Here is a 22,737-nt window from a genome sequence, read left to right as displayed (position 1 = left end):
TAGCTTAATGTTCTAAAAGGCTGGTAGAGAACATAGTTTCATTACAACTGCACATATTACGGGTTTTGTATGAAATGAGCATCTCAAGGCAAGGCACAGAAAGCAGCATTGTTCCAGGGCTGTTTTTCACAGGCCCGTATTCATATCTCATCCTTGTTGTTTGCAGGAGAGGCAGATGTGAACCAGAACAATGGGACCTCCACGAAGAGCCCAGCGGTGACAGACTCCAAAGGCACAGCAGACCCGAAGAATGCCTGGCCTGAGGCCAACCCAGCTGACACGACTGGTCGCCCCCATTTGATCCGCCTCTTTTCCCGAGATGCCCCAGGAAGAGAAGACAACACCTTCAAAGATCGGCCCTCAGAGTCAGACGAGCTACAGACCATCCAAGAGGACAGTGCAGCAGCTTCAGAGAATTCGGATTTGATGGCTTCACAAAAACGCTCCTCGTTCCGACACGGATCAAAAATGGCATCTGCGAGCTTTACAGACCATGCTAGACATGGATCTCCAAGGCACAGAGACTCGGGTCTACTTGACTCGCTGGGCAGATTCTTTGGAGGTGAAAGACACGTTCCCCGGCGGGGCTCGGGCAAGGTGAGCTCTGAGGAATAGAGAACTCACAGCTACAGCAAAATAAAGTACAGTTAAACAGAAAGGGTGGGACTACAGGAAGGTGTAACTGCTATAATGCAAGAGTTGATTTAGCCAGCAAGATGATACTTGCAGATGTGTAATGTAATGCTTGGCTTTAAACTGAAAACAACAACAAAAAAGCATAGATCTGGGAAACAAGAGAAGCTATTCTGTGTAGAGCAAGGAGTATTAGAAATCCAGGTGGCTCTAGAAACATTACTGAGGGGCATTTTAATGAACACTTAGTGTGGTGCATTGTATGCATTTGTATGCTGTACCATTTAGAGAAACTTCAGTTTGCTTTTGTATGTTGTTCTTATATATTTGCTGTGTGAGAGCACTAAATGCAACTAGACAATCTCTAGATAGCTTGGCACTAACTGAGGGACAGGCTTGGAAATAGATGTTAGAAAACCAGCAAGAACTGTGGTCAGATTCTCAGCCTGCTTGCCTAAGATCATGTTTTAAGGTCAGATGATAGCATTGCTGAGGAGGTGTCTTGGCAGGTAACTATCCTGAATCCCGGGTGTACAAAACAGTCCAGCAGCATAGCTGTTGAGCAGCTGTTCAGCTCTGTTCTGGTGAGAAGGGAAGGTTTATATTCTAAGCATTTCAGATTAGAAATTGTGCAACAAACCATTTCTTCATTAGGAGTTGATGAAAGGCTAATTCCTGAGTTCTTCCCACTTCCAGGATTACATGCCTCCTCTGATCCATTATGCAGATGTTGTGTTAGTTCAGTGTTGTTTGAATGGCAAAGTTTTAAGATATTTTCACTGCACCCTTTGCCATGTAACTGATAAGTAAGTGGAGTCTTGTGTTTGTGTGCTCACACACTACATAAGCATTTGAATGGAGCTGCTGTAGGGCTGTAGAACCTTTATTTTAGATGAATATATTGTTTGATGCAGTTGCTCGAGTTGTGTGTTGCAAAAAGCAATGCTTGTAGTTGCTGGCTGGGCCCAATTTTTTCAGTCACCTTTGACAACCTTTGCTGTCTGCTCTATAGTTGTAACCTGCAATACTTGCTGGGATGGGCAAGCACGTGCAGCTTTCCCACACTGGCTGTCTCAGAGTGTTGCATGGGGACATGGTACATACTACTCCATGGTTTAAAACTGATGTGATCATACAACAGCTGCAGGCTGTCGGTGTAACTTCACACCTCTGCACTTGGAAGCACCATGTGTAATTGCCCTTCCCCAAAGAGTTGGTGTAATGTATAGACCACTGGATGAAAAATACTCTAGAAACTTAAAACCAGAAGCTTCTCGCATGTGGCGGCCACCTCTAAGCAACATGTGTGTTTTGGTCTTTTTGTTTCCTCACAGTTACAAACTCATTACAAAGATTTAGCAGCTGGGCAGTTGTTTCTGTAGATACGTAATGTTCATACGTGTAGCAAGCAGTTGCTGTGAGAAGGAAGAAAACCACTTTTCTTACTACAAATACCAGAGCCGGTTCCCAGCACTGCTGTTTTCTGAAACCCAGTTGGCTAGCTCAACTCTTGCTCTTTTATTCATATACTGTGTTACTCAATGAAAACATGCAATGTAGAACAAAAGGGGAACAATACAAAAAACTCAGATTCTGCATACAGACTATACAGAGGTATGTACATTCTTGCTTAGCAATAAAACCAACCAACTCCCTTTCTAGTAGTGAGGACTAGGAAGCGGCTGCAAGTTGTACAGATTCTGTATTTTATCCTTTGCATGGACATGATTGCTGTGATTCTCTGCAGATCTCTATGTAGTTATGGATGGGAGCACAGGATATCATGTCTTGTATTTCTGTTGCTCTTCAGTAAACTGCTGTTTTGAAGCAGTTAAATGTCTGCAAAACAGTACAGAATTATGGACAGTTCCAACATTTTGTGCCTAGCAGAAGTATTTATAATGGTGGGGGCTTTTTCTAAGGACAGCTGCATGCAGTGTTAAAAGTCCTGACTTGCAGATCTCAGCTGGAAGCACAGAGTTCTATTATGTTGGCAAAAGTCAGTCCCATTTGGACTTCGAATGCCAAAGCATCTCTGGCACTATTCACACAATGATAATATTGATAAAACCATGCCCAAGAAAGCTCAGTTGTAGGAGGTTTCAGTGCACAAAATATTGAGCAAGTGGCATGGATGGTTGTTTTGATGCTTATTTATTCAGCCTTTGAATCAATGCCTTTTGGTTTCTTGTATCAAGGAAGGCTCGTGGTGTCATTTATTTATGCGTGTGCGTGCACAGGGGAAATTTAGATGGCTTATAGTCTTTATTTGTGCTTAAAGCTTAAGTAGTTGCCACTTGCTGAATTTTGTAGTGTCAAAGCACCGACAAATGATGAAGGTGTGCTTGGATGAGCTGAAATAGAATCAAGTCCCTTGGCAGCTTTCCAGACTCCACTAGGTAAACATGTATTTGGTAAATAAGATACCATGAAAAGCACCTTAAAGGATGAATTTCAAAGGCTTGAAATTGAAAAGTCGATAGAGCTGCACTGTTTATTTGCTTGCACTTGTTTCTGATTAATTTTTGAAGCTTTTCAAAGCAATTCTGCAGCTGCCTTTCTTGCAGTCTCCTTTTTCCAGCCAGCCCATGCCCCAGTGCGAGCGTGTAGCTCAACTACCCACACCAGCAAGCACTGGAATGCAAAGACAACACTTGCTCTTTGTACAGATTTAGGGCTGACATTCAAGCAAAACACATTATAAATTCTTTGTGGAGGCATTTTCATCTTGCATCCATAGCTGAAAAGCACATTAATGAATAATACTCACTGTTGTGTATGGAAAGGTGGGGTAGGAACAAAGCGGGGACTGTTTCATGGCCTCCTTTTCTCCCCTGGAGCAGGTTCTCCCTTACCCTGGAATTCTGAAGTTGAGTGCATGGGAGCAAATAAAAATAGGAAAACTGGAATGTACATAAATACTCCTCCTTTAAGGGGCAGCAGATACATTCACCAGGATTTTAGATAGCAAACTCAATCAAAACCAGCTTGAATTTTGTACTTGTAAGAAAGTTTTTTAAGGTAGAATATTCCAAACAAAACTTCTGTTGTGCACAGCCTAAATTTATTTGTATTAAAGAATTTAAACAGTGACAGAAAGAAACAGCAGTGCAGACATCTCAGCAAACATGAGACAGTCATGTAACTATAAATTATTACCTTTCTAATCTTTACAGAGTATTTATCTAAACTTTTGTAAAGCATATAAGCAAGTTTGTTAAAGTGATTGAATCCTTCTTGTTCCTCTTCAAATATCAGCCTGTATTCAACTTGAGGATGTTCAGAGCACTGGTTTGGTTCTTTGACACAATTGTTTATGCATTTGGAATTGTTTATTATTTATTTATTGTTTTTTTCCTACTAAAGTTTGGATTGTGAAACAAGAACTTTTCTGTCCTGGTTTAACATTATGCATTAACATACTAAACTTTAAACTCCATTTGTGGCCCCCTTGCAATAAACCAAAATATTGTGACAGCAAAACAGAGGCTCGGGATGAACTTAACTGAAAAATTAAATCATTTTTTTCTTTCACATTTTGCTTTGGTTTTGTATGCAATCTTGTAATGTTCTCCTGTTGCCTGTATGAAACCTTGCTCACGTGTTTCCTTCCTGATACATACATCTTCATCAGGGACTGCAGTGCCAGGACAGGGGGTAATGGGTTCAAACTTAAAGAGGGGAGATTAGATATAAGGAAGAAGTTCTTCACTGTGATGGTGGTAAGGCACTGAAACGGGTTGCCCAATTTGTGAACCCCCATCCCATAGCAGTGTTCAAGGCCAAGTTGGATGGGGCTTCGAGCAACATGGTCTAGTGGAAGGTGTCCCTGCCCATGGCAGGGATGTTAGAACTAGATGATCTTAAGGTTGTTTCCAACCCTAACCCTATATGTGTGTGGGGGGCAAGGAATACAGAAGGCAGTCATGCGGGGGCTTCCCCTCTGTAAAGACAGATAGGAAGTACAAGAGGTACTGGGATGATGTCCTTCTTGGGTTGAGCAGAACCAAGATTTAGGATCAGCATCTGGGAAATGGCAGTTCCAAACCTGTCCCAGAGTTAAGTGGTTGTTGTAACAGGGATCCACAAAAAGGACTGAGATAAACATGCACAGGCAAAGAGTTTAGAACCATGGCTTTCAAGAATGACATGGACAGACACATTCATCAGAATATCCAGGCATATTTTATCTTTTTGCACTCTCTATTAACACTTCTTGTGGAGCTCTCATGTCTACTACAGCACCATGGAGACTGCAACGTAGTTCAATCAGTGCTAGTTTGACTAGTTTATGATGCGATCCAAGTAAATAACTGTGATTCTTATTTCCAAGTCTTAGTTTCAGGCAGTGGCAGTACTCAAGATATACTGTTCTGTAAAACCTGCTGTGCAAGCAAATGCTTGTAAAAAGATTTTTATAGAGTTTATGGTGGTTGTAACAATTTTGTTTTAATCTTTTGCTTTATATGTGCTTCATGTATTCATTAAACTGTTTACATCACAAAACTGGTGTACTAATGATTTAATTTGTTTTAAAGTTTTTTTTAATCCATTAACAGAAGCGGCAACAAACTCTGCAGGTGACTAAAAGGGTCTGTATGTCCTTTACAAAGATTCAGTTAAAACAGTGTGTTGGGTAGAAGTGAGGAAAGCTAAAGCTTGCCTTCCATAAGGAAAGGACAAGGTACTAAAGAGCTGAAGCTGCTAAATCCAATATTGTTGCTCTATGATAATGGGAACTGAATCTGGCCTCTCTCTTTTGCGGCAGGTAATAATGATGAATGACCTAGAAATGAATGTGGGTATCAGAACTGCCAGTGTTTAGGCTAAAATAATCGACTGACTAATCAATTGAAGTAATTCAGAGATGATTCTAACCAGTCTAAGCAAAATATTTCCCCTTTTCATTACACTTCTAACAGTATCTTCCAGTTCAGTCTTTGCTAGACTGTTTCTAGATCCTTCTATCTACCAGTAAGATACAGTGATAATAATACTCTGCTTAAGAGGGATCTGTTTGTGTGCTGCTCTGAAGAAGAGCTCCAAGGATTCTTCAAGGTGCTTGGGGAGGGTCCAGGCTTGCTTCTACGCTTTGCCTGGGCCCCAGCATAGCAGGGCAGGGAGCAGTCATAGCTGTGGAAGAAGCAGTGGTGGCAGCTTTGAGGTCTTCTGGTGGGAATGGGTCTTGGCTGTTTTGCAGTGATTCCTGGTTTCTTTCAAGTGCACAGCACCATAGCCTGGTTGAGGGGAAGGTCTGGATTTGATTTTACTGTGATAGACCTAGGGGTGTTTGTTTAAACAAGTGGGAGGGGCAGGCAGGAGTCCCAGAACTCACATGCAGAAGGTCAAATGGTTGTATTCAACATGGAGCATGAGGGTTTTTCCTACCTAACATTAAATTTTCCTCATCATGTTTACTTTTCTGGAGATGAATCAAGTTTACAAATCAGAAATTGCTTCATATTAAAGTCTGTTAAAATGGGGTAAACTCATCTTGCAAATGAAGAACTGCATTATCCTTAGCACTTCCCATCCTACAGTGCCAACATTAATGAGTTCATGCAATCTCAAACCATCTGCAGAACAATGGCAAACACTACCCAAGAGAAAATTGAGGCAACTGTGAATAGCTCTCCCCCCTCTTGCTTTTGTACCTCCATCATCATATTCCATTAGCAAGCATTATACTTCAGTTTGTGTACAGGTGTAAAAGCTTTCACTTTGTTCCCGAAATGGTCTCCACTTGAACAGACATGTTCAGTTACTCAGTTCACTCTAAATCACTTGGTTTCATTTCTCAGCTACACAAAACCAGTATCTGCTGCCATTTTCAGGTGCTTTTGCTGAATTTCTTACAAAGCAATTTAAAAAGTGTTGGTAAAACACTGAATTACTGCTGCAGACCCAAGATGAGCCTTAGCTCTGTTTCACCTTTTGCCATCACTTTGGTTCATCTCCCCCCAACTTTTACACTGGCTACATTATTTGAAATAATAATTTTACCTCTGAGTGTTCATTTCAACGAAATAAGCTATTAAACCATGCCATGTCTAACTTTCATAATAGTAAACTCGCCTTACTATTACACTTGCCACTTAAGTTGTGCCAATGTAGGCAATAGTAATTTTAACGCCTGTATAAGAGTCTAGACTGTAATTTTTTTACCTATTAGGGGCAGAAAAGAAACAGAATTGGGACAGTCTCTTCATAAAATAGGGGTTTTTTTGTGTAACCAGAGAGAAGAAATGTGTATTTCAAGAAATTAAGGATGTAGTAACATTCTTCTCCTCTTTATTTCTGGTCAGCAGCTGTAAAGCCATAGTGTATCCCTGGTATTTATAGTTCTGTTCTCCAAATAACGATCATCTTGCTTACTCTGTGAGCTTCTTCAGTATACAAAAATACTAGGCAACAGTCCTTGTTAAAATTTCTACAAGGTTCTGCTTTCTTACCAATAGCCATACCTACAACATTATGTTCTTTTGCTGTAGCAGCACCAACAGATGTATCTCCACCAAATCCCGTCTTACCAGTAGACCTTTATCATTGCCAATACTGATCTCTGATGCCTTCCCTATCTTGGCCATGTAAAGTCCCTAAAGGCTGTGAAGTTCATTGGTAGCAGAAGCAACCCTGGAAACTCCTGTGAAATACTTGCTAGCCAATATACTTTTTGCTGGAGTGATCATTGGCAAAACAAATTACAAAAACAGCCCCCAAAAACTGAAACCTTGCACTGGGTTTCTGTGGTGGGATCACTTCAACAAAGTTTAATCCATGTCACTGATACCAATTTGATAAACCAGCACAGAGGACAATACTGAATACACATCATGAAGAATATGTCCAAGCAGACAGACAAACAACGTTTTATCATGAAAAATATTCGATTAAAATGACTAATGCTAGGCAAAAAAAAAAAAAAAATGCTTCAGAAAAATAAAGGTAAATAAAAGCATCAGGTTTTGTTTCTGAAACCATTTATCAAGTGTCACAACAATGCAATAAATTGGACAAGGAGAAAAACACTAAGATATGAGGCCACTAGTCTCTCACTCAGGACTCATCATAGAACTATTATCCTGAACCACTGTTCTGATTCTTCTTTTTTCCCCTGTAATTCTTTCCTTCCACCTTGGAATTTGTGAACCATGATCACTGAGGCACTAAGGAGTAAGAGGATGATGGAGGAATGTGGTTCTGGATATCAGTTAGCACTTCCCTCTCTTGATGGCCAGTGTCCTCCATTGTTTCCTTCATCACGCCATCTGTTTGCTCATCTCCCCTGCATTTCTCACTTCCCAGTCATCTGTAGTCTTTCCCCAATGCTTTTTATTCCCATCTTTCTAAGATTTCTTCCTCTTTTTGTTCATCACCTCTTTCTAGATAAAGAATCTATTAACAATCTCAGCACAACACGGAAAGGCAGAATCTCCTGGACTCTTCATCTCCCTACCAATTCTCTGTAACTGAGCAAGTAATTTAATTTCTGTCTTAATTTCCACATTAGTAAAAATTAATGATGCCATTACAAGGAAGTGTGGTTCATCCTTTCTAAAGTGATTAGAAAAGCCTGCTGGATTAGCTAATTAATTGCAATGTCACCATCAGACTGGCATGTGGGCAGGATAGCAGCATTCTTATTGCTTTTTGTAACAGATCAGGAAAAGTTGTGGACAGCCTGGAATAAACACCATCATGAAAAGCAAATTGGTACTTGGGTTGCATGTGAATGAGAATGGAAGCAATGACATCAGGATAATGCAGCTCTGGTTTAGCAGTGCATGTTATGTTCACAGTGGGTATTTTACTGCTAGAATAAGCATGGAAAAATACATCCTCACATTACACGTGCTCTATATTCTATCACCTCCTGATAAGATATCAGCTAATGGCACTGGGAGGCTCAGCTATGCCCCGGAACACAAAGTCCTGTGTACAGAGCACCTTTGAAACCCCAGAGGAAGTGATTTCTGTATATAAGCACCTGGCAGATTTCCTGCAAGTGCTTCAGGCAAGCTGTACAGAGAAAATACCCTCTTCTTTAACAAAAATAAGCTTATATATTCACTGAAAGGATGAGTCTTCATTCCTGTTAGGAATACTGCTTTGAAATGGTGCTAACTACAGAAATTCAAAGCCAAGTAAGAATTTCCTTATATGTAAGAGTTTGGATTCAGAGCCCATTTCAAGGACTAACACAAAATTACCTTACTAAGTGGCTTAGAATTGCTTGGTGCTCTTTCATCTCCCTCATCCTACAAACCGGCATGAACAGTGTTCATCACTTATTCATTATGCTCAATTAGCATTAAGGCTAATTTTAGTCTACCAGTGTGGCTGCAAATGTTTTAGCGGTGGTTAAGCATCACATCCTGTAGGCTGGGGAGCAGTTGGGTTTTCTAAGGCAATATCTAGATATGGATACTGTTGACATCTGTATGAATCTGAAATTTGTAGGTTTTGTAGGTTTCCTTCTAAATTCACGCATAGCACCTCCTTAGGTATCTTGTGACAACAACCCACTGGAGGCCATGAAACCCAGTGAGCCCAAGAAGACAGCAGTGTTTTTTGTTCTTACAAATATCAAAAACCCGTACTTGGTTTGACTGCATTTTAAATCAGTGATTACCAGATTTCATTGGATTTTGCCATTATATAAGAAAGGTCATTAAAAGTGTCTATTACTGCTTAACCACATATTTTATATCAGAAAAGAAAGTCAAGTGGGACATGAAGAATATGTAACAGCAGTTGTGTTTACATGAATATGAATTTATTCCCCCAAATCCTACCACATCTCAAGTCACATACGTGGATGATCACAAACCTGGATTATCAAACCTGGTATCCAAATGTACAACTCAGCTGTGCCTGCTCCACTTAAGAGAGCCTACAGGATCCTCTTCTCCAGCCTCCTGGGGGATTGCAGTGCAGACAGTAATGACCCTTCACTGTGGTTCAGGGCCACAGAACCAACCAGGAGACATGGCCAGGCCTGCTGTGGTGGGACACTGGAGAGCACACATTCAGGTATCTTCACCTCAACTGGAAATGTAATAATCATCTTGCACAAACCCTAAAATGGAGCACATATGAAGTCACGTGTGGATTCTTGTTACCGTTAGAGAAGCGGCATCTTATTTTTCTGAGCAGTTCTTTCAAGATATCAATACAGGTTGTGCCAGTAAATTGAATTAGTTTGATGTGAGAGCATGTGGCTAAGACAGGGAATGCGCTGTCAATGTATAGCTATGATAAAATACCTGTGTTTTGTACTACACTGACAGTTACTCTCTTTCTTTTGTCTTAATCAGTAAGGTAGGTGGCACAGCAAATAATGCAACTTCCCATGAGCTGCAAAGCATTCCAGAATTTAATCACTCCCCATGACAGGATTACTGTGGGTATTTTACATCCATTATTGAGTTCTTATTTCCATTATTAATCCTTAAAACTAAAAGTGAAGTTGCAAACTACACCTGTGTCATCACATCTCACAGATACTGCTTAAAGTTCCAGTACTGGCAAACATTTTCTAGTAATTATGATTATTCAGCAGGAGGGATCTTTGACTTAGTAGGGAACCTCAGATGTGAAGTTAACTGGGAACAGAAAGTGCTCTCTGGTTTTTATTCGCTTACTTTTTTAATGGCACAAATGGGCACCACTGCTTTGAACATCACAAACAGCACCCAACAGCTCTAAATTCAGGATTCTACTCTGTGAGTACATTTCATAATACACAGATATTGAAACTAAGGTTGCTTTTTATTGGCAATGCTCTTACGACTGAAATTCATGACAACGTTGCAAGAGGTGCAGGGAAATCTTGCTGCAGCTGCTGGGCAACCAAGGACCAGGAACCCAAAGATGCAAGATGTAAATCTCCCTATTCCTATCCCATGCTTAATCTGCTGTATTTCTATTAGGTTTTAATAAGGATATTATTGAAGACCAAGCATTTAAAGCCTGTTTAAAGATAAATGGTGAGCTTCGGACTGTATTAATGAAGCACACAATGACAACTAGATGAGCTTATTCAAAAAAGGTCCATTACGAAACACCACCCAAATAGCCCATCCCAGCAGGATAAATGAGATTTGTTTTCTCTTTCATTCAACAAAGAATTGCCCAGCTCTGTTCAGATTTGACTTATAACACCTATAGATATCAGTTATTACCCTTCTGAGGAAGTGAGTATCTGAAATCATGCATATGAGCACTCTCAGAAAAACCCCAGGGGATTTTGTTCCTTACCTCTAGGAATCAAAAAACTGAAAGAACAAATTACAGGTGAGAGTGATTCCGACAATAAATAGAAGGGAAGCCTATCAATGCCACAAATTGAGAATAACACTGAAGATTCTGACCACGGATAAAATTTGCTGGTGATAATGTGAAAGTGTTTTATTTGTAACACCAGGAAATACACTCTTGAACTCACACAGCACCATCATTGAAAATGGCTTCACACTTGCTGCTGCCTCAAATGCTTCAAATGGGGACCCACTGAGAGACTATGCTGACATTTGGCACCAGAGACAGAAGAAACATTGTCTTCAGTGCCTGATAAACTTTTTGATAAGCAAATTAGTAGCACTAGTAATGGATCAGAATGCTCGATTCAGGAAATCCATACTCACCTAGAGGGTAAAAAAAACTTACTGCAGCTTTTCCCTGTGCCTGCTGGAAATCCACAGCCCACCATGGAGCTGCAGCCTACCTGCAGTCAGATCTGATTGTGAAGTTTCCTGCTTTACATGCATTAACAGTTCTAAAATTAGATGGTGACCCAGTTCCTGCTGCTAATGACAGACATTCAGATCTGCAACACCAGGGTATTTATCATGTTATCTATGCTAAAGACAAGGCCGTCCACTGTTTTCAGAGGCAAAGCAATGCTTCATTTGAAGATTAAAAGACAAAGGCATGGCTGAAGTAACTTGTTCTGAACATGTGCTGATACCTTCCTGCCTCCCTCTCAACAACAGCAGCAGAGACAACTTTGTCAACACTGCAACTAGCTACAGAGCAGAAACTGCTGCAGAGGTATAAGCAGGAATGGCTGCCTCACACTATGGAAATTTCACAGACCCAATAAAATTCATAAACTCCTGCTTTTTAAGTGGTAAATCTTTATGTATCAGCAGAATGCAAAATACCGATGCTGGTAAGTAGCAGCTGAACTTAGCTGCATTGGCTCATTTTTTTTTTCCTAAGGAAACTGATCTTTTAGAAATCTATCTGAATTTCATTTCTCTTCAGAATCATGTAACTTACAAGGCTACTCATGAAGATGGATGCTTCTGACTCATTTTGGATTCAATATAATATAAATTCATTTAATTCATATAAAGTCACAAGGCAAGACCTGACTTCATGCACTTGAAAATAAAGCTATGAAGCAGCTTTGAGCAGCTAACACTAGATGGTTTCATATGAGCTTTTATTCAAGAGACTTAAAACGTCAATCTCTGTACAGCCATCTTCAGTGGTTATAGCTTGAGGCTGTCGAGGTCATTTTAAAAGCTATTGTTGTCACTAGACTTGAGTGCAAAAAGACTCTTCAAACCTGTGAAAGTCTGTGCTATAGACATTAAGTTGTGAAAAATCACCAAACTACGCAGGAGTCCAACAATAAGACCAAGCTTTTTCCCTGGCGTGTTGAGCAATGTTTTTCTGTATGTGATGAAAGTGAAATACGTTTTAGATAACTATTCGTCCTGCTCTACAGTCAAACGTTCATTCAGTTTGTACTATTAGGAAAGTGCTTATGCGAACTCCTGTCTCACTATGGATTTCCATCTCATCTTTAGAGGCCAATTAAAAATTTAGTATCTATATAACGCTGATAACACCATTGTACTCTCAGGGAGTTCATTACACTAAGAGAACCACTGCAGCACTTTTGTTACTGCCGTTCTCTCCCACATTCTCTCTTCTGCATTGAGTACTTCAAAAACGCAGCAGTGAACATGAAGCCTTGTGCCTTTGCATTCATAAGGATGGGCAGATGTCTGTAACTGGGTCAGTTACACCTAACAGTTTTATAAGGAACTTTGTCATACAGCAGAGAGCAGTAACTACACTGAATTTTGACACTCTTTTCACTGCAACAGATACATCATGCTCTAAGTACCAGTCAAGGTATTCACTCTTTATAAGGTGTTATTTCTGTTATTTATTTTACCTTCATGTACTGGACTTCTTTCTGTAGTGCTCAGGAAGCCCCACTGAAAACAGTATTGAAAGCCTTATTTGATTCCCTTATTCTAAAAACTAGGTTGCTCTTGCAGTTCATCAGTGTTCTGTAGTCTTTGGGAACTGAGAAATGATGCACAATCCATTCCTGCTCTTACATGGAGAATGACCCAATGCCATTTTTTCTCCATTTCAGGTTTCATTTCTAAAATTACATTCTACAATCCTACTTATGAAAGGAGGAAAACTACAAGGTTTCTGCTAGCAGAACTTCCCAGTAACAGATTTCATTCCACACGGGGCTGTAACATGACAAACATGTACACCCTCATACATATATGCACAACATATGTCTATATACATATTTTGCATTTACCATTGCATTAAAATACTGGGCCCTGACAACTTTAAGCTGTAATCTCTGTAGCTTTCCAAAGCATTTTTCTCTTCATTCCTGCTGAAAGTGACTCTTCTTTTTATATAGTCACCGATTATCCCTCCTTCCTAACTGACCTGGCAATACGCCTATTGTGCTTTTCAGGACATACATGCAGCCAGGGCCAGCCACCACGTAGGGTCCATCCCCCAGAGATCTCAGCATGGCCGGCCTGGTGATGACAACCCTGTAGTCCACTTCTTCAAGAACATTGTAAGTCTTCTCTCTTCTTGTTATGCACTAAAATGATCTATATTCTTTAGGATTCCATCACTAATCAAATACTCCCCAGTCATTAATCATTATTTTCAGCCTTATGAATTGTGCCTTTAAACTCATCAGGCTGTTCTAACACAAAAAATAATTTTTACCTGGAAACACAAACAATACTGAAAAGCTACAAGGCAGTGGGTGAACACTCCCCAGCATAATCAAATTTCAACCACCATTACCATTATACAGCTTCACCATTAACAGGTTTTGTCCTTGTGTCTTCAGCACTGGCTGCATTAAGAAATGCTTTCTGTTTAAAAACAGGCAAAAATCCATTGTATTCCAAGCAAAGCCTAGGACAGCAGAGGAGCTTCTCAGTGCAATTACTTAGATAGCACTTTAATCCTGCTAACTCACAGATAATAATTCAAAAGGCTCAATGATTCCCTACATTTATTTTTCCTTGGTTTTACAACATTTCTGTGTTGGTTTTTAGGTCTCACCCCGTACACCTCCCCCAATGCAAGCAAAGGTAAGCATTTTAAGGGGCTCATGCAATGTCCAAGGTCTTTAGTGGGCTAATGTTTACCAATTCAGCTGCCAGCCTAACTAGTTTTCTTTGACGATACTAAGTAAAAAACTAGAATTATTACTGGGAATATTTAAAGCAAGGGACTAAGACAGAAAAGCCATGGTTCTCTTCCTCGTGCACTTCCTGACTTGCTACAAGACAAATTAAAGTCACTCTCGGTGAGCTTAATTTTGTTTATACTGTGATTGCTTTATAATAAACTAGTTATAGGTAATGATTTCAAATGAGCCTCACCCACCACCAGGCACTGTCCCTCTATTTATTAAGCTCAGCTGGCCTCTAAAGAACGTAACACTGACAAACCATGGCTAGTCAGTTCTTGTAATTATAACAAAGAATATTACCTTTTCTGTTTCACGGAATGACTGTGCAGGTTGTTGTTTTCAGCTCTTGTCTCTTTATATGGCCAGTACTTCATTATGTTCATTGCATTTTCATCATCTTCTGTGTATGGTACACCCAGATGGTATGTTCCATAGTGATCATCATGTCACTGTTTCTATTTCTTGCATGTGCAGGGAAGAGGATTATCCCTCACCAGATTTAGCTGGGTAGGTGACAAACATGCTTGCAATAGCAGCCATTTTATTTACCAGGCCAAAGCATATCTTGCTCCATTGCCTCAAGCTGCTGCAGCAACGTGATAATTTTGTTTTGTCTCAATTTTGCTATTTTGCTTCTTCCTGTTCCACTTTCCTTCCTCCTCCCACAGCACTTTTATGATGGTAATCTTGCTTGCTCTTACCCAGCAACTTGACAGCCTTGCAGCGATAATTTCTTTTGCTTTAGCACAAAGGGAGCAAAATCCACTGCATGGCAAAGCTCTCCTACCTTAAAGACTCCTGGAAGACTTATCTGCTGCATTTTAATTTTCCTGGGAAGGACAAAAATGGGAGGGGAGGCTAGGAAGAGATGGGTGCTTATTCCACAGCTGGAATTGCTCTTACACAGTAAAGTCTGCAAAACTAACACTGTCACTAATTCAAGTGTTTTGTTCCACCTTTCCTTGCAATGCCTTTCAGTAAGAAAGGATCTGCCTGAACAGTTATCAGACAAGTTCTTCCCACAGTTATCTCACAACTAATGACATTCTACTTCTCTACCACAGGTTTGATTTTATATGGGATGGACATATAAATTACCTGCATTTTCAGACAAAACATTAAAGCCTTCAAGCCATTAAGCATTCCTTTCATTATCAGAGGTGCACAAATCAGTTGAAGTGTTTGTTACCTTCGAACTTGTGAAATTGAAACGTTTTAAGTTTTGTCATGTAGGGTAACCTGAGTATCCTTTTTTGATTACTGTCTTTTACAGATCGGTGCTTCCCTCAGATTTGAGTATATTCAAATAACTTCCTAACATTTTCCTTCATCCTTGCTCATTACATTGAAGATTACTTTGGTCCAACATTAGATTTCTTGTTTTAATTATTACATTTTAGGGATCAAAAAAGATTACAATGTGCATAGGGTACCTGGAATGCAATAATTTGCAATATATATGAAAATCTTTCTTTGCAGGGTGGTGAAGGACACAAGCCAGGATATGGAGGAAGCGGAAAATTCTATGAGCATAAGTCTGCTCACAAGGGACATAAGGGATCCTATCATGAGGGCCAGGGAACTCTTTCCAGAATCTTTAAACTGGTAAAGTACAGTTGAACTTACTCTGAAGTACAAAACAGTGAGTCCAGGCCAAACCTTTCCAGAAACTGCCATGTTCGAAACAACCACATTTCCTTATAGCTTCTGAAGGAACTAGATTTGCTTGGATAAACCAAAAGGTTATCTCATGGGTCTAGTAACTACTTACATGATAGGTAAAAAAGGTGAAAGTACACAATCAGTTACCACCAGGAAAGAAGGTAAGTCCAGAGAGTCCCACAAAGACCTGTGCAAGGATCTGCGTTGTAACTCAACTCCCAGATGATCTGGAACACAGATGGATGAAGTGACACAGCTTGCTGCTGCTGCTAGATTATTTAGAATAGTAGTACAGGGCAGTGTTGGACATGTATTTGGTTGAGATGCAGTTTCAACTTGAACAGTCCCTGGTTGTTTCCACTGAGGTGGGAGAACCCCTGTAATATGTCATTACAGTGAGTTTTGACACCACATATGTAAGTTAGAAAACTGTCATGCAAAGAATAAACATTTGGCCAGATTAGCTTTAATCTGGTTCAGTTCACCATTTTGAGTCATGGCACAGCCCCACCAGCACAGCTAATAAATCAAAAGAGACCAGGGAATTCAGTCATTTCAGCTTGGACCATCTTTGCTATAAAACCGCTGTAGGGCTTTTCTCAGTTGCAGATACATGCATTGTCACAAGTTTGAGGTTTTTCTCTAGTTTGATGTTTTCTTATTGCTTGTAAGAATAGGCCAGGTTTCAGATCTCTTTTCTAGTTTTTTTTCCTGCATTTGTATCCAAGCTTTCCATACAGACTCAAGCTGATACAATCACATTAACAATTTACCCTAACAAATATTGCAGAGTAAAATTATTACATTTCAATTCTTTCAGATGTGAGACTCTCATAACTCATATGCAGGGTCTGGAAGGTTTGGTTTTGGTGGGTTTATCAAGTACACACACAGTTCATAGGTACCCTCAGAAAAACTAAAACTTCCAAGATGTCTAAGCAAGTAAGGTGCTTTCATTAGGAAGGCCTGAATAAGAACACACACCTACAAATAACTCATGAGAGACTGTCCAGCCCTGTATGAGAGATTTAGTAAATTAATCATAAGTGAAAATACGCAAAACCCAATTATCTCTTTGAAGTGAAATTCCCAGCAATATTTAGCAATATACCAGAGACCACTGCAAGCTATTTTCATTAGATAATATTCAATATTTTGTCCTACTACAGATTCATGGGTGTTTTTAACTTACAGTCCCAAATACACAGTACTTTTCTCTGTTCTAACTTAACTCTGTTATTCCCTCCACAGGGAGGCTCTGGGTCCCGACCTGGATCCCGGTCTGGTTCACCAGTTGCTAGGCGCTGAAGCTCTAAGATACCATCCAAGGATCATGTACTCTGCTTCATAATGTAACTGCCTTAAAATTAATAACAACTGCAACAATTACCTAGATAGATGCAATCCATTACTTATTGCCAATTAGGTTCTGCATGCAGTAGACGATTATACAAACTTTTATTGGCAATCCCTGACCAACAGTTGAATGAAAGGAACACAAAGAGTAGCTTTACTAGATGTTTTCCTTATTTTATGTGAAGTAACAAGATCTCTGACTACTCATTCTTCTCCAGGATGCCCTAACTGTATGCTGGACTTCATTATTTCTCCCAAGCACCTAATTTGAGCTCAAGTCTTCTGATTTCATTTTAGTGAACATCAGAATTACAAATAAAGAGTTAATGTCTTGAACATTGAGCACTGCTGTTAATGAATTTCTGAGACACTGCTGTTAAAACCAAAAATCCACCATGTGCAGAAGTTGTAAGGACTGTTTATCCAAATACTTTTTTTGATTTGGTTTTTGTTTTTTTTTAATCTTCCTTCTCTCACTCACAGAATAATTTATTTTTATAACAGGATTAGGCAGTCATGGAAAGGTCTACCAAACATTGGGAGTTCAAGGTATGTGAAGTGTGGGAGGGGGCAGATGTTGCAGAATCAATAAGATGCGGAGCAACAGTAATAAGGAAATTTTTTCCATACCATGAATTGCTCATCGCATCCAAACCATTAGAATTAAGAGCAGATGAGGGAGAGAAAGAGGATTTCAAATTTGAGTTAGACTAATGTTAAGAAACAAGGGATATTCCCAGAGAAGAAACATCTCAGATTGCGCAAGTGACCACTGGACGTCGCTGGTGCTTCAGACAAACGCTGCTGTAACAGCATAAACTTTGCAGCACAATAAATAAGTAAATATATAAACAAGTAGGTCTAATTTCTGAAAGAGAGCCCTTCAGTACTGGTATCTCAGATAGTCCTGCACATCTCATGTTAGAATTTCTTAACTTTTTCAGCAGTGTCATGTTTGTTCAGCTCACCTTTTGTTTGTGAACATCTGGATGCCTGTTAAGGGCAGTGCACCAAAGCAAACTCATAGTGAACTACTGTGAACATTTAACTGTGGTACTGTAGTTGCCTTATAGAAATAAATTATAGCCGAGTTAGATTTAGATATTACTTGTTCACAACTTACTAAAATGAATGTGTGGCAATGGTATTTCCAACCACACTTAGGGAAATAAAAGGCTCTTCTGAATTGCACTGTTTTATTACTTAAACTTACCATTTCTTCAAGCTGTCATCTAAGTGTCTGATTAATTATTTTGTTTTTTTTTTTAGTTTTAGCCTATGCACTGTAGACTACAGTTAATGCTTCCCAGGTTGAAACTGCATTCCTAATAAGTGCCCAGTAAAAGTTACCTATGAATACGTACATTAATTGCATTTCACATCTAAATCTATTGTAGGTTTAAATCAGTGTCCATTAATATGAAGCAATGGAAGACAAGAGGATAGAAAATACATAGAGACTAAAGAAAACAAAAACCACCAAAATTATTAAGCATACACAGACTTATTACATCTTCTATTACCTACATTGGTTGCTATGTGTATTTTTCTATTGTAGCTTCATCCAGATGTATACTCTACAACATAATAGTTGATTTAATTTGAATACATATTGTTCTTATAGGAACACAGCTTTTAAAAATATTCATTATTGAAATAAAGTAATCAACTTGAAATGAAACTTGGACCAGTTCTGTCTTTTGTAATGGAGGAGATCCCATATATGAAATTCTGCAGTGTTTGGTTTTTTTATCCTCAATTGATGAAGTTCTGTAGTTGTTTTTTTTTCTCAATTTATGAATGATTTTCAGATACTAGAAAATAACACTTTGGGACCCACAACCCAGTTGCCTGCACACAGGCTTCTAGTGACATTACTGGTGACTTAGCATGGCCCACAAGACTGACAACTGACACAGGATTTATGGGAGGCCAGTGTCTATGGAGTGGCAGCTAAACAACAAGCAAGGCATAAAATGCCTATGGTATACCAATCCCACCCTTTACAAACAAGTATAGCATGAAGTATGTTCTTCGAACAGGGTATGTAAAAATCAAGTTGTTTTTTAGAGCAGCCATCAAAAATAGGAAAGAATATTTAAGATGAAAATATTGGGAAATACATCTTTCTAAATACCACACTGTAGAAATACAGAACTTATCCAAAGCTTTTCCACGCCTTTATCATTCTGCTTTCCCTCAGTCATCTTTTCCAGAGGCTGGAATTGGCTTTTTAGGATTTACGTCCTACAGAAGAAAAGGTATTGTACTTTAAAGCATGATATTACCAACATGTGTGTCTTTAAAGAGATTAAAACTTAAGACTGAAATTTAGTCTTATTCACCAGTAGTTTCACTGAAAAGCTGCTGAAAAGCAGCAGTTTAAATGGCTACTGGATTTGTAAGCAAAGGATCTTTCCTGAATGCACAACCATTACTGGGAGTATGGAATTTCTTGTACTGAAGGAACAGACATAAACCAAAACAAACAGTTGAGCAGACACAAGCCAAAAAGTCTGAAGCTAGAGTAAGTCTACTACTGCATCAAACCAGAAAGAACAGAGGCATTCCTACGCTCGCTTCACTCGCCCACTACACCACATGACTCTTCAAACATGCATGCCTTAGAACAATAGGTCTTTCTGCACCTACTTCAACACTGCTTTTGAAAATATCAAGATATTGGTTACAGTGTATTTGTCCTGAACCATCAACAGATTAATACTGCTTTGAAAAACTCTGAGTCAATTCTTACTAAGATTGAAATCTCTATGTCAGAATTCTCAAGAGTGAATTACTGATGTTCATGGGGTAGGAGGATGCAGGGAAGCAGATCAAACATCATGTTACGAAGAAGTTTTTAAAAATGTCTATTTACTGTAACTGACAGGATGCCCAAGTGCTGGAGAATCAAACTGAACTCGAGAAACATGTTAGCTGATTCCATAACTCACGCTGCATATTTAATACTTCCAAGACCTAAACCACACACTTGTTGCCTCCAACCAAGACACAGTACTTTGAGAAGTGACCATTTGAAAACAGTATCTTTTTACTCATGAGATCTGCTTTTAGGACATAGTCAGCCACTATCAGCTTTTACCTGTGGCAGAACAATTGCTGCTAGAGTGGACTGAATGCTTTCAAGGATTCAGGAATCACATTCCCATTACAAAAGATAAGACTTCCATCTGGATGAGACCAGTTGGAATCATCTTCTGTCAACCTCTTGAAAGTGCCATCCCCTACACAGCAAATCAACGTCAACAAACTTCGCTGTGCATTTATACAGTATTTTCTAAAAGAACAGGGAAAAGCTTTTATACATGGTCCATGCAACACGACACACTTACTGTATTATTACAGATAAACAGATTGCTATGCCATGGGGCCAGTATACATTCAGACAACTGTAAAATACTGCAAAATTTAACATATTCAGTTCTGAAACAGCTAAAACACTGATAGGCTGTCTGAAAGGAAAGGCACTGCCGGAAGTTGAGAGACGCACTTCTGGTGAATGGAGTTTTTAGAACTTTGTAGAATCCAGAATTAAATGCTAAAAAATACACGAAACAGAATTTGGAAAAAGGTAATATTATTTATCATGGTTTTGAATTAAATATTCCACATAACAAAAGTGTTATTTTCATGTCACCAACTATATTACTTATATACATATGCCAAAAAGTTAACAAAAGAATTAAGAGACGCCTTATCAAAACCAACAGCGATTTCTTGCTTCAGCAGTCTGAAATAACTGGTTTGTATCATAGACAAAGTATAGACAATATTTACAGCAAAGGGCTTTTTGGATCTGAGAACAATTATCTTTCTTAAGGTAAATTAAAATCCAGCTCTGTATTATAGTACAACAAACCCACCACTGATCTAGAAGTACTTGTGGCAAACTGAAAACATGAACTTCCTGCAACTGGGATTAGTATTTACAAAATATACTGATCAGCCACACAGAGGCTCATATAACTTTAAATATATATATACATATACAAGCACACATATATATATACCTATATATATGTCACATATAAATAAAATTCAAAAGAACAAGGTAAAAATAAGAAAAGAGTTTCTGTCTTTGGAATGTCTAAAAGATGACTATGTTTTTACTCCAGTGTTTCTTTGTTATGAATATACTTAACAAGTGGTACCTTTCAAAGCATGACTTAAGTCAGCTAGGTAGGTTTGCTGAGACAATGACTTCAACAAAGTAACATTTCTAAATTTCATAAAGAAATTAATGAAGAATTTACAGATTTGAAATGACAACTGTTTACGGCACCGGGGAATATTGTATAACACAGCTGACCTAGTGTGCATCTAACTTACTGCTAACACTAAACTGTATGTTTACTTCCCCAATTTAGTATATGGCTGTGTTTTCCACAGATACTGAGATATGTACCTGCTGATCTATTACAGCAAACAAAAAAAGAAGAGGCTTTCATTGGAACCTCTTCTAGTTTGGATTCTCTTTAAATAAGTATTGCCGAGTTTTAAGCCTCAGACTTTTCATGTGAATACTAACAACTAACTGCCTCTGCGGTTGGAATGGAAATGAACATGCTCCCTTCTCAAGAGTTTAACTCAAGAAAAGCTGTAATTTCATGGCATTTTACTTTCTTCAACAAATTCTCAAAATGTACTAAAAAAATAGTAAAATAACTTAAACCAGAAGTACAGCATTTTCCTGTGCCTTAAAAAAAATAAATCCCAAAACACAAACAGACCTATTTTATACTGCATGCATTTTCTCTGTAACACTTTGCCTCCAACCTCAATTATTTCTTCAAGCACATAAAAAATAATAAAGCTGACCAACAGTTTCATGGTTTTCCCACAAAGTTGTTCTTCACCTCCTTTAAAAAAGGGAGTAATTCTATTCTGATATGAAGTTCCAGTTTATTTTTCAAATAGATATACTGGCTGTGAATTAGAAGATGAAACTGTATACAGTATTACCTGAGTTCACTGATTCACAGACAACTTAGCACAGATTAAATGATGTTTTCCCAGTATTCATCTACAGGCTTAAAAAAGAAATGATTCTTTAAGGTATTTTTTTAAATAATTACAAAAAACTAATATATTATTCTATTGTTAACATTTTCAATGTTTGAAGCTTTAACTGTAAAATCCACCTTTGACTTTTCTGAAAACTTGTTCAGAGAAATTCAAGTCCCAGAAATGTTTTTAACTGTCAAATTTTAAGGTGTCATCGAAAAACATTGCCTATACTCTGCCATTCATTTGAAGATTCTGGTACCACTTCTTCTAAATTCAGAGCACGACTAATATCTTCTCCTTCTTGTTCTGGATGACTAGCAGGCTCTTGTACAGGACCTACCAAAGTACAAGATGAAAAGACAAGTCAGTTTGATTCTATGTACAGTATAAGAATATTACCAATACAGCACTTGGGAATAAAGGAATCATGCTGGGAAAGGTGTTACACAACTACTTCAGATTCTGTAAATTCATTAGAGGCTCTCTGAAAAATAATTTAAAAACCCTTAATATAATCGGCTGTTTTTCTATAATACTGTCTGAACTTTGTTTTTCTGTACTACAGAACT

At 38.7% G+C, this 22,737-nt stretch overlaps 2 protein-coding genes across 10 annotated transcripts in view; one reads left to right on the top strand and one right to left on the bottom strand.

Moving 5' to 3' along the window:
- Nucleotides 1–18,821, top strand: part of MBP (myelin basic protein) — a 112,582-nt gene extending 93,761 nt beyond the window's left edge. For 8 of the 9 annotated variants that reach the window (XM_034063474.1, XM_034063475.1, XM_034063472.1 and 5 more), the window contains 6 exons: nt 167–597; nt 13,379–13,486; nt 13,983–14,018; nt 14,597–14,629; nt 15,602–15,727; nt 17,036–18,821. In XM_034063474.1, coding sequence (XP_033919365.1) covers nt 167–597; nt 13,379–13,486; nt 13,983–14,018; nt 14,597–14,629; nt 15,602–15,727; nt 17,036–17,092 — 791 coding nt within the window. In that variant the 3' untranslated portion in view covers nt 17,093–18,821. The remainder of the gene's footprint in view (nt 1–166; nt 598–13,378; nt 13,487–13,982; nt 14,019–14,596; nt 14,630–15,601; nt 15,728–17,035) is intronic. The other variant, XM_034063490.1, reaches the window with a different exon arrangement.
- Nucleotides 18,822–20,721: 1,900 nt separating this feature from the next.
- The window catches only part of ZNF236 (zinc finger protein 236), a 60,651-nt gene continuing 58,635 nt past the window's right edge, over nt 20,722–22,737 (bottom strand). The window contains exon 32 of the mRNA XM_005153435.4: nt 20,722–22,504. Within this exon, the coding sequence (XP_005153492.2) occupies nt 22,377–22,504 (128 nt within the window). The 3' untranslated portion in view covers nt 20,722–22,376. The remainder of the gene's footprint in view (nt 22,505–22,737) is intronic.

This window comes from Melopsittacus undulatus, chromosome 1 (genome assembly GCF_012275295.1).
Source record: "Melopsittacus undulatus isolate bMelUnd1 chromosome 1, bMelUnd1.mat.Z, whole genome shotgun sequence".
Lineage (NCBI taxonomy): Eukaryota > Metazoa > Chordata > Aves > Psittaciformes > Psittaculidae > Melopsittacus > Melopsittacus undulatus.
This window is presented reverse-complemented; position numbering and strand designations above follow the sequence as displayed.